The 12054-nt window shown below is 33.7% G+C and overlaps 1 protein-coding gene across 1 annotated transcript; it reads left to right on the forward strand.

Moving 5' to 3' along the window:
* The first annotated feature begins 3825 nt into the window (after window positions 1–3825).
* LOC132619021 (glucan endo-1,3-beta-glucosidase, acidic-like) lies at window positions 3826–6431 on the forward strand. Its single transcript, XM_060334012.1, has 2 exons — window positions 3826–3987; window positions 5353–6431. Exons 1-2 carry the CDS (start codon window positions 3903–3905, stop codon window positions 6303–6305), a joined length of 1038 nt encoding a protein of 345 aa, XP_060189995.1. The 5' UTR covers window positions 3826–3902; the 3' UTR covers window positions 6306–6431.
* Window positions 6432–12054: the final 5623 nt, after the last annotated feature.

Consider the following 12054-nt stretch of genomic DNA (forward strand, 5'->3'; position numbering starts at 1 on the left):
CAATTATGATAAAATTCAAATATTGTAGGAAATTCAGGACAAACCCTAGCACATCCACAATTTAGTGTATTCAAATTAAAAACTCCATTCGTCCCGATTCAAGTGTCATAGTTTGACTAGACATAAAGTTTAAGAAATAAAGAGATATTTTTGAATCTTGTGTTCCTAAATTAAAGATGTGTATAATATACTAAAATGTATTTTCAATCTTGTGGTTATAAACTTACATGTATGATATTTTTTTCAACTTACTAAATACAGAAAGAGACATTCTTGTTGGACAAATGAAAAAGAAATCTAACACACTTAAATTGGAATGGATATAAATTTGTCTGTACTTTTCTACATTATTAAGTAGTTTTTTCAGTTCTTTATACAAAATCAAAAACTTATGCTTATTATTCAACACGGTTATTCCTTTTCAATCGATTTAGTCGGGTTTTAAAAATTCTTTTTGACACCCCCAACTACATGTCCAATCACCCCACCTAGCAATCCCCACTACGTCATTAGCATAAATTGACTTTTTGAGTATGTTTTCTAGATGAAGTGTATGTAGCTAATGAGCCAAGTAAATATGGCGTTTTATTCCAAGTTCACCCTACCGTGATTGGTAAGTGAAATTTATTTAAAGAAATGAATGAACTAGAATCATTTAAACTGATCCTTTTTTCTTGAAATAGGTTTTTTTAACGAGTTATTTTTGAGGTTGCATGAGTGCAATACTATAAAAAAAAAAAAAAAAAAAAAAAAAGAGAGAGAAAAATACAATTTAAAAACACAATACCGATATGACTACATGTTATATTCACCTAAATTGCCCTATTGAATTACTCACTATTCATGTTGAATCGTCATGATTTCAAGAAAGGAAAATGATATAAGTCATGTCAAATTTGTATGACTTAATGATATATGCAACCTAGTTGTCATGTTGAATCACTCAGAAATCATACTAGATCGTCACAACAAACTTGCGATCATGAAAAACACCGACTTATGTTGCAAGCTAAGGATGTATATGTGATTTTCGTTGCCCGAAACCTAAACAAACCTATTTTTGTAACATATGCAAAACAGGAAACAATGAATAGCAATCTCGCGGGCGACTCTCTCAGCAAGTTCTTGCGAAATTTCTTAATTTTGTCCTACCATTACACCTTTAGTTAATTATCGTTAACAAATTGTCTTGTGTTTGCCATTGTAATGAAGGAAACTGCAGCGCAAAATGAGTAGGTTTCACGTGTTTAAATTTTTCGAGTAAAAAGATTCAAATTTACTCCCTCAACATTTCAATAAAATTTTAAATTATCCTCAAGCTAAAATGTCTTTAGGAGTTAAGGTAAATTATATCTTCCTAACGGTAAATATTTATACCAGACCAAAACTCTAACGAAACTCAGCATACAATTATCATACAGCTTTAATACAAATTTGAATCTCGCTTCGAAATTTGAAAAAAATCACGCTTCAAATCTCACGTAGTGATGCAATTAAAAAGCTTTCTCACTGCTACCCTAAGAAATAACCGAATCCAATGAAGGGTCATCAACTAATCAAAAGTCTTTGACAAAAATGACGAAATTGATGTTTTTTCAGATCTGTGTTCTTTAGATATGCAGTCGGAGTCATCAATATATACTCTAACAGACACAGCGAACTGGGAGAAGGGGAAGAGAAGGGTGGGGTGGTGGAGTTCTCGAAGGAGACAGAATGGGAGAAAAGGAAGGGAAGTGTGGGGCGGATATGTTGAAACAGAGAATAGGGAAAGGTGGGGCAGATCTGTTGAAACAAAGAATAGGAAAAGAATAGGGAGGGTGGGGGAGGGGGGGGAGGGGGATCTGTTTCAATAGGAAAAGAATAAGAAAGGGGGGAGGGGGGGGGGGGGGGCGCAGATCTATTGAAACAGAGAATAGGAAAAGGGGAAGGGTGGGCTTACCTTTTAATTTTTTTAAATTTGGTTTATTTTATAATTTTGTTGGTATATTTTATAAATAAGGAAAAATATTCTTATATTTTGTAATATAGAGTCTTAAATAGTATTATTAGGTAATTTTCCCAAAAATAAAAATCAAAAAATTTAAAGATTTCATGTTTGAATTCATTATCAAAATTAAAAAGTTTTATTCTTGAATACAAATTGTGACACATAAATTGGGACAAAGAGATTCCTATCTGCGTCACAGGGCAACTGATTTTTCTTCGAGAATAACAATTTATTTCTTGGTCTTCTTCTTCTTGTCTATATATGAAGCTATTCGAAGTCTACGTTTTAGAAAGAAAAATTTAAATCAGTTTTGGAATTTTGGTCACCCACAAAAAAGGGAACCAATGTTTACGAGGGAACTATAAAATTGGATTAGCAAATTTGTAGTGAGGTTTGTGCCATTATATGTTTAGAATTTAAAATATAAAGAAAAAAATCTTTGGCAGTTTAATTTATAAGAACATAAGTACATATGTTAATTTATTTATTTATTATGAGGGAGACTAAGAACTTTACATTATAACAACTTACAAATTTCATTCAAGCTATGTCATCTCGGATAGGTCAAATTAATAATTTTGTTTTGCGAATATTGGACCACTCAAGTATTCATCCCGACTGACCTTTTTATTAATAATAAAAGAATCTAAAAAAAAAGTACAAGTACAAGTAAGGGGGTGTTAAGTTTTACCTTACAAATCTTAATGAGTCAAACACCGCTTCTATTACTAGTAAACATGTAAGAAATAAGAACTAGAAAGAACCCAATATTCTATGATCATCACAATATTCATTCCATGATGATATTACAAATGAGGATACTTGTAAAATGATAAAATAAAATGAGAAAGAAAGTAGAGTGGAGCTCATTCTTCTTTGTACCCGTGTCAAATCCTAAAATCTATAGTATTAAATTGAATCAACCCTGAAAAAACCAAGCTTGAATTTGCACTCATCCCTCAAGACAGCACCATGGAGATTAATGATCAAACCAATGAGGATGAATGGCAAACAATGGTTAGGAAGAGAGGAAAAAGTGCCTTTAAAAATATCTTAGCAGACGGAAATCAGAGTGCTCAAGGAAATAGCATTAAAGACATACAAGGGAAGATGATGCAGAACCAAACCAGTACAAATTCAGCAACAATGAGAAGAGTAGTATACAGGATCCCATAAAACCTAAGGGTGGGGAGGACAACATGGATACCTCAATAACTGAAAAAGAACCAGAACAACAACAAAAAATAAATGACAAAAGGGATGACTTGGTATTTAATACTCCTCTGTTTCAATTTGTTTGAACCTATTTCCTTTTTAGTCCGTGCCAAAATGAATGACCTCTTTCCTAATTTGGAAACAAATTCACTTTATGAATGATTTACAGCCACACAAATTTTCAAGGCTTATTTTGAATCACAAGTTTCAAAAGTCTTCTCTCTTTCTCAAATGTCGTGCCCAGTCAAATGAGTTCATATAAATTGAAACGGAGGGAGTACTACAGATTAATGGAGAGGGATGAGTGCAAATTCAGGGTTTTTTTTTTTTTTTCTAATAGAATTAAATTGAATCAACCATTTTTTTTTTCTCGTACATTTAAATGTTTCCATTCACCTACTAGCTAGATCTGAACTTTCCACATCCTTTTTTCTTAATCTGACATATTCCATGACGTGCGATTCACTGGGTGACAGACTCGGTTATTACTATTAATTCCTTGACGTGCTTCACAGGGCAACTTGACTTGGGATTTCCACACTGCCTAACTTGACTTGGCTTTTCCACACTGCCTAATTTCTTGGTTCTTATTCTTCTTATTCTCGCCTATATAAGAAGCAATTTGATGGTTCCTTAACACACAATATCAGCTCAAGTATTTTTTATAAGTTTTCTTACTCTTCTCAGATCCAATTTTGCTATGGCTTTTTGCAGTAAAAACGGATTATTTCCTGCAGCTTCCATTTTGCTTGTTGGGCTGTTAATGTGCAGTACCCAAATGAAAGGTCTCTCTCGATCTCCCTCTTCTTTCTCTCACACACGCACTCACGTATGCTACATATATATTGTATGACCTCTTCATAACAATCATCCTCTATAACAACATTTCGTTATAACAATCATATTTTCTGTGGAATCGATCTTTCATGTTATGTTATGTATTCTCTATAACAGCATTTAGCTATAGCAACAAAAAAATATCAGAAAAAACGATAGTGTTATAGAGATGTTTAATTGTATACGAACCTTGTATTTAGAGGCGCATTCAATATTTAAATTTTATGGCTTCAATCCTTGGTTTTTAATATTGAACTCATTATATTTTTAAATTATGGATTCAAGAGTACTATTTGTTACAATTTTAGTAATTTTCTATACATAAATTTATGCTCCACATTAGAACTACAGGGTTCATCTGGACCCAGTGCCTGGATATTGCATCTGCATCTGTCACTGCTTGTATCATGTGGATTTACTTATACACACTAGTAATGTAAATTTTTATTCTATATATTAGGAGCATTTTTATATATCGTGGGAGATAATCTACCTTATTTACTAGATTACTAATCCTACTTATTATAAATAATTACAAGTAATTACTTCTAGGTGACCTGACAATAGAACAATTTTGTCACTGTTAGTGTAAATCGAGTTAAAAGTCCAAGTGAAAAACACTACATATTTTAGTGAGCTAATCCGCGTTTACCTTATTCCAGGAGGGTGCAGTAGGTCCTATTGATAAGGACATAAAATACAGACGCAATCGTGAGTCTGTGACATTTACAAAGATCTTTACAAAATGTATTTTATAGACTTCAACTAATGTCTCAAAATAATCCTTGCAAACCAAAACATAATTTGTTTATGGAGGTATTAACCAACCATCCTGAATTGATCTTTTCCAAATAGTTGTTTTGACACCACGCCAATAGATAATATAGAAAATTTCTAGTGCTTTATTTTATTTTATTTTATTGTGTGTAATGCTTGCCTAAGAAAAATATAAATAGAGAAATATGGCCAGTGAGCATTTGTATAACTGATCTCAATTTGTTTTTATTGAGGTGTTGTTATTGTTAGGCAAAATAACTAAAGACTCTCTTAAACTTGGCACGAATTAATAGTTGCATACCTAAACTACTAGTAGTCTTAGTTACCCCCCTTGAACTTGGCTATTTGACAGTATTTACTCCCTTAGACGTTGATGTGACAAAGACCATGGCTACACTGTCGTTTAGGCGCGTGCGGATGAAAAAAAGAAAAAAGAAAAATCAGCTCCTAAATAGGTTGTTTTTCAACTATTAATCGCCATTAGCCTTGTTATTATTATAACTATTATTTTGATGTTTTTCCCCTCATAAATGCAGGAGTGCAGTCGGTTGGAGTATGCTATGGAAAAATTGCCAACAATTTACCATCAGAGCAAGATGTCATAAAACTATACAATGCTAATGGCATTAACAAAATGAGAATCTACTACCCAGATAAAAACGTCTTTAATGCACTCAAAGGTAGTAATATTGAAATAATTCTTGATGTCCCAAATCAAGATCTTGAAGCCCTAACCAATCCTTCAAGTGCCAATGCTTGGGTCCAAGATAATGTAAGAAGTTATATCCCATATGTTAAATTTAAATATATAGCTGTAGGAAATGAAGTTGATCCCGGTACAAATACCGGTCAATATGCGCAATATGTTGCTCCCGCGATGGAGAACGTTCACAATGCGTTATCAGCAGCAGGGTTGCAAGATCAAATTAAAGTCTCAACCGCGACATATTCAGGGCTATTAACGAACACCTATCCACCCAAAGATGGTATTTTTCGCGAAGAATACAAAAACTTCATCAATCCCATAATAGGATTTCTAGCACAAAATAACCTTCCACTCTTAGCCAATATTTACCCTTATTTTGGCCATACTGATAACCCTGCTAAAATTCCGCTTTCTTATGCATTGTTCAATCAGCAAGAAAAAAATGATGCAGGATATCAAAACCTTTTTGATGCCCTTTTGGATTCTATGTATTTTGCTACAGAGAAACTTGGAGGACAAAATATTGAGATTATTGTATCGGAAAGTGGGTGGCCTTCTGAAGGAGACCCTGCAGCAACGATAGAAAATGCTCAGACTTATTATACGAATTTGATTAATCATGTAAAAGGAGGTGCAGGAACTCCAAAGAAACCTGGAAAGACAATAGAAACTTATTTGTTCGCCATGTTTGACGAAAATCAAAAGCAAGGGAAAATCAGTGAGAAACATTTTGGACTCTTTTATCCAGATCAGAGGCCTAAGTATCAACTCAATTTCAATTAATATAGCATATCTGTTTAAATATATAGTGATATGAATTCTAATAAGGAGAAATGGTATTTTCTCCTCAATAGAAAATGTACCTCTTATATTTCCTTGATATCAATATGTTATACTTAGAGTTGTCAATTTTTGTTTTCTTACTCAGCTCTGGAAAAGAAGGTTGGGCATCGAATCGTGATGATCCAAATTGAGTCGAGTCCGACCAAACTTATTATAGGCTACAACATATATAGAGCACAATTGAGCTTCTATAGTACTAAGCCAAGTCTAAATGTGTTTGTATATGTATTTACCTTTAGAAAAAATTAAATTCACAATAACTTGAGAATCATTAATATTTTTGTTTGAGAATTAGTATGTAGTTAGTGATTGAAATGATTGGGAGCCGTTTGAACAGGATTTGAAATCATGATTTGAAACCATGAGATGAACTCATGTTTGGACATGCAATTTGGATTTATTAAGTTGTATTTTTTCTTATAGACATAAAAATCTCACAAGTTGTGAAAACTATCAAAACTTTCTCAATTTTTATATAATCTTATCAAATGAGTAAGTCATAGTTCATAACAACATTAATACGCAACTAGAAGGTCTTTTTGAAAAATATAACATCAATTGATCAAACTTTAGTTCAATAAAAAGAAATTTTAACATGAATAATAATGTAACTACTCTTTAATATAATCCTCCCACATAAATAAAGGTTAGTAGAAGTTAATGAGATTGGTGAGAGTAATTGTTAAAAATATCTACCAACTTATAAGTCTTTTTTTTTTTACAAAATATAAATTTATGGCCCAAGTTTTACAATTAAAATTTTTGAAATCCCAAATCATGCCTTTTTGAATGATTTGGGATTTCATCTATGATATGAAATCGCATGTGTAACGACCTGTTCAGTCGTTATTGCAGTTTTGACCCATTTATCCCCGTTGACCCTTCCCCGAGACCTGTGAGTACGATTTTGATCTGCGGGGATGATTGGTATGGTTCGCGAGGTAGTCGGGCCAGTTTTATGATGACCTATGTGAAATAGAACCTTAAAGTGAAAAGCGTTTGACCAATAGTTAACTTTTGGGTAAACAAGCCTTTTTTGGAATTTCGTCAATTTTGTGAGGAACAGAGGGTCGATTATGACTTGGTGGGGTGCATGGTTCGGTTCTCGAGGCATTTGGTTGTGTTATGGGCACTTGGTTGGAAATTTGATTTTATCCGTTTGGGGGTTGACTTGGTAAATTAGACCTCCATTGGGAATTCCGAGGCCACGAGTGAGTTCGTAGAATGTTTTTACGTGTGAGTGCATTTCTAGTTTGTGTACGGAAGGCCTCGAATTGATGTCGGGATTTTGCGATTGACTTGTGAAAAATCAGATTTCTAGTTTCTGGTGTGTTCACCATGGCGGGCTTAGTGCCGCCATGGCAAGGTCTTGACTGCCATGGCGAGGGCCTATGCTTTAATGAATTTTCGCCATGGCGGATGGTCTGACCACCACGGCTCGACGGACTAGATCTTTATTTTATCTTCCTAAGTTCGAATCATTAGTCTTATGGTATTATTCATGAACCTTTTTTTTTATAAATTGATTAAGTGTTGCTTCAATTACTATTTATATCATCTAGAAGTGTAGATTAATACATTCTAGGATGGAATTGCTCTATAGTTCAAGAATCTAATCATGAGACTTAGGGTCAAATTAGGGGTTTTGACTAATTGATGAAATTGAAAGGTCTAATGTGATTAGAAATCCATGTAATTAAGGATTATTATTGTTGGGACTACGGGTAAGGTAATTTCACCCTTAATTTCCCATTTTTCCCTCATGACTCGTTAGGGGTATTTTGATTAATTTTTCTCGAATCAATTCGTCTTTCGATTAGTTGGTTTATTATAGTCATTTGCTTATTCAACATTGCTAATTGTTATACTCCGAGCGATCCGAGGCACTTCGTGAGGGTAAGGCTCAGGTTTGGCCATTTGTGGCACCAGTTGGGCATCGAGGTAGGTTACAGCTTACCTTTCGGTTAGACTCTAATTAGTGAAACATATGTGGGAGTTAGATATTGATGAGGAAAGCATGATAAGCCTTCTGGTATGGAGTTGAGATGGAATTCTATTAGTTTGGTTGTTGTTGATTGTGGCTTGTTACCCTGTTATTGTGATTAGACTTGTTGCCTTAATTGACGTGTTATGATACATATTGCACTTATTTTCTCTCTTGTTGTGTCATTTATCATCGGAGAAAAGAAGGATAATGAGATTAGGCCTGAATCGTGTTGTATAATTATGATAATACACGATTGAAATCTTGATTATGATTTACTGTTGATGATAATATCATGCATTGCATACATTCTCATTTCACATGTATATTGATATCGAATTATGACTTGGTACTGATGATGGTAATTGAGAAAATGGAGCACTTTGGTGACACAAGACTTAGTTGTGAGGTGTGCTATATTTAGAAGTAAAGGGTGTCATAGACTGTCTACGCTAATTAAACTGGTTCGTTGAATTATTCCATGGTTAAGCATAATGCATTATATATATATATATATATATATATATATATATATATATCTGACAGGAGGTGAGGATGTGGCCCATAGTGTGATATGTATAAGGCACATTTGACAGAGGGTGAGTGTCACGACCCAAACAACTGTAGCGTGTCGTATTTTTTCCGATTGGCATTTGCACTTGCCTCATTAAAAAAGAAAGTGTCCTGGGAAAGTACGGTTGTCAATCGTACCAAGAAAAGGAAAAAAATACACTTCTACGTGGATGGTGCTCTAAATGGAGTTATTTTAGAGTCGCCACCTAATTTTTAGGAAATTAGGAAAGCCAGTTCAAAAAGGGTTCATTTAAAGCAGTTAAGTTTTAAAAGAATCCTAATCTAATCAAAGTATGGGTAAGGGTTTTGGTGATCCCCCGGGGAAGGTGTTAGGCACCCTTGTATTAAGGATCCGCTCAATTGCGGTTTACCTACGAGTTCTAATAGTATGTTCATATATGTATAAATTAGTTTGTGATAAAAAAATAGTTTTGTTTTATACTTCCGGAAATAAAATTTGGTCTTTCATGCAAAAAACGCCTCTTTTCGAGAATAAAATGTCGTAAAGTTTTGCCCAAAATTGGGCGTTTTAAAGGTGTCGGACTAGAACACTTAGGCTAATACCCGAAGGCTCTTAGCCTAAGTAGGACTCTACGTAAGTCCACCCAAAAATAGTTTTGAAAAATATTTCGGAGTATAGAAAAATAGTTTTAAGAAAATAATTTGGATACACTATTATAGTCCATATAATATTCTACATATATAATCCATTTTTTATTGCATCCTTTGCTAAGTTTTAGTCAAATTTTATTTCTTAAAACTTAAGTTTAAATGATCATATCAGTCTCACAAGTTTTGTCCAAACTAGTCCACATATCCAAGTCCATTGACTTTTATGAATGTTCAAATCAGTCTCTCATTTTACAAAAATCAGCGGATTTGGTCCTTTAATCAAATCAGTAGTCGCATTTAAAGTCTCAAAATTAGTCTTGATTTTGTAGTAAAACTTAGTTTTGGCGACTCTAAAATATGACAATATCATAAGGGTTCCAATTGACATAATAATTGCACAAATAATAACTTAAAATGCGTAATTAAAGGAGATAGAGAATTTGGGCCTACCAAGCCCAAATAGAAAATGTTTATGCGATCAGGTCCATTTTAATTCCAACGTATGCTCCATTTCGCTCCAAGTTGCGATTGACTCGATCTATTACACGTTGATGGACTCGTGGAAGCCCATCAATGGGTTTTGGAAGGTAAAAATGCAAGAGGGCGTATTTGACATTAGTATTCATTCAATAATTAATTTTAAATGTGGAAATTAAACTAAATTAATTATTACAAAGCAAAAAATATGAAGTATAATCATATTGGGCCATTGCCCCTTAACAATTAATAGATAATTATAAAAAAACAGCAGCCCAATCGGTTAATCAGGCCCAAAGTAGCAAAGATGATAAGGTGGAGATGTTCAGTCAACTAGAGGCCCATTTCAGAGCCCAGACTTTCCTCTCAATTGTCTAAAATGTGGAAATCAAATATTCTTGATATACGGTCCAATATACATCTCCCTAGCCACCATTCTTTAAATTTTCTAAGTATAAATATCAAGATATGCATGAATATACCCCTACAGACATGTTTTTCTAAGATGTTTCTAAGTGTAGGGCCTTGATATACCAAATATATCACTGATACACCTGGATATAGAGGGAAAATCCTCCTAGAAGGGGCATACCCTTCTATATCCAGCTAATCCCACATATATAGTCACATCATTCTAATTTTTAAACCTCTAAAATCAATGAAACAATCAAGCATGTAATGCAGATCAAGGTTAAAAAAATAAAGTCATCACAGTAAGACATAGAAGGCCACAGATCCTCAACAAAGTCAAGCAAATTGCACATCACATAGCATCTAACGGCCAATATATATGGCAACAAATTATGGCAGTTTTAAGAGAGAACAGTGCATAATATCAAGCAGGTTTTCAAGAGTCATTCTCATCAAATTTCCATATTAAAGAGCCTAGTGTCAAGCCACCTAAGGTTTCAAATTCTAAGAATGATTAAAGCTCTGCTTAAGTTCAAAATAATGGATTATGGAAATCAGAAGAATTTTAGTCAAGTACAGGCAGCCCTTGAGGGCACTTTTCAGAGTTTAAGAGTGGCACATTTCAAACCAAGTCTCACATAGGCAAACTACACAGAATTAGGCAGTTGACTCAAGTTTATAGGGTGACAAGAGATTCTCAAATGGTACTGCAGGTAGAAATCAAGTAGTTCTAAGCCAGAAGAAAACATTAGAAACCAATTCATACAAGATCATTTACAGTCCAGTTCATTTGAAACCTAAGCTGTCTTAATGAGTCAGCTAGGTGAGCTATGATTACAATTAACTGCCATTTTAAATTATTTTTCCACTTCAAAGTACCACCATCGACATTTTCAGCAATCCAGGGATTGTAAGTTAAGTAACAATGCTAGTCTTACTGTTTTAAGGACTTAAACAGGTGAGTCAACTCATAGTAGCAAGATATTCTCAAAGGTTCATTCACACACTCAGCAAAACACATATTCATTAAGTAAGGATATCTAGTTTACTAGGCAAGAATGAATCAGAGTCCACTTAACTAAGCAAACAAACTATGATATGACCAATGTGGCTATATAAGGATATAAACACATCGTAATTTGGTTAAAATGCACAGAAGTCGCAGAATTAAGCAGCGCCATTGCAGCTTCTCACAAGGACAACAGGCAGGGAAAGTCCACTGGCCTGATCATATGCCACCCTTCCTATTTCTACTCATTTTAGCTTAGAGACTTCCAAAATGGACTAAGACAGTAAAACAAACAGGTTTCTCTTCATTTTTTTCCCATAAAGTTATCCTAAAACTCTACTAGTTGACTAATCAGTAACAAGATGCCCTTATTCCATTTTAGATAGATTTCAACGTCTAACAAGCTTATGGAAATCAAATATCACAAATAGTAGCCAAAAACACATTTTTTCTTTCTTTCTTTCTTTCTTTCTTTCTTTCTATTTTTACTATTTTTAGATATCACCTTTTCAAAGAATATCATCCAACTAGTACTAAACAAGTTTCTTATTTTTAAAGAGTAGACTTATACCAACTTCAAATTCTATAAAACAGTAAACTTAGCCAAAATGTGCACTTATCAC

Source organism: Lycium barbarum, chromosome 11 (assembly GCF_019175385.1).
Source record: "Lycium barbarum isolate Lr01 chromosome 11, ASM1917538v2, whole genome shotgun sequence".
NCBI classification, from domain to species: domain Eukaryota; kingdom Viridiplantae; phylum Streptophyta; class Magnoliopsida; order Solanales; family Solanaceae; genus Lycium; species Lycium barbarum.

What these genes read in the sequence shown, in the direction of transcription:
- LOC132619021 (XM_060334012.1), top strand. Translation starts at nt 3,903, where the DNA reads ATGGCTTTTTGCAGTAAAAACGGATTATTTCCTGCAGCTTCCATTTTG. An exon ending in GTGCAGTACCCAAATGAAAG is followed by an intron (nt 3,988 to 5,352) that starts GTCTCTCTCGAT and finishes TCATAAATGCAG; the next exon opens with GAGTGCAGTCGGTTGGAGTA.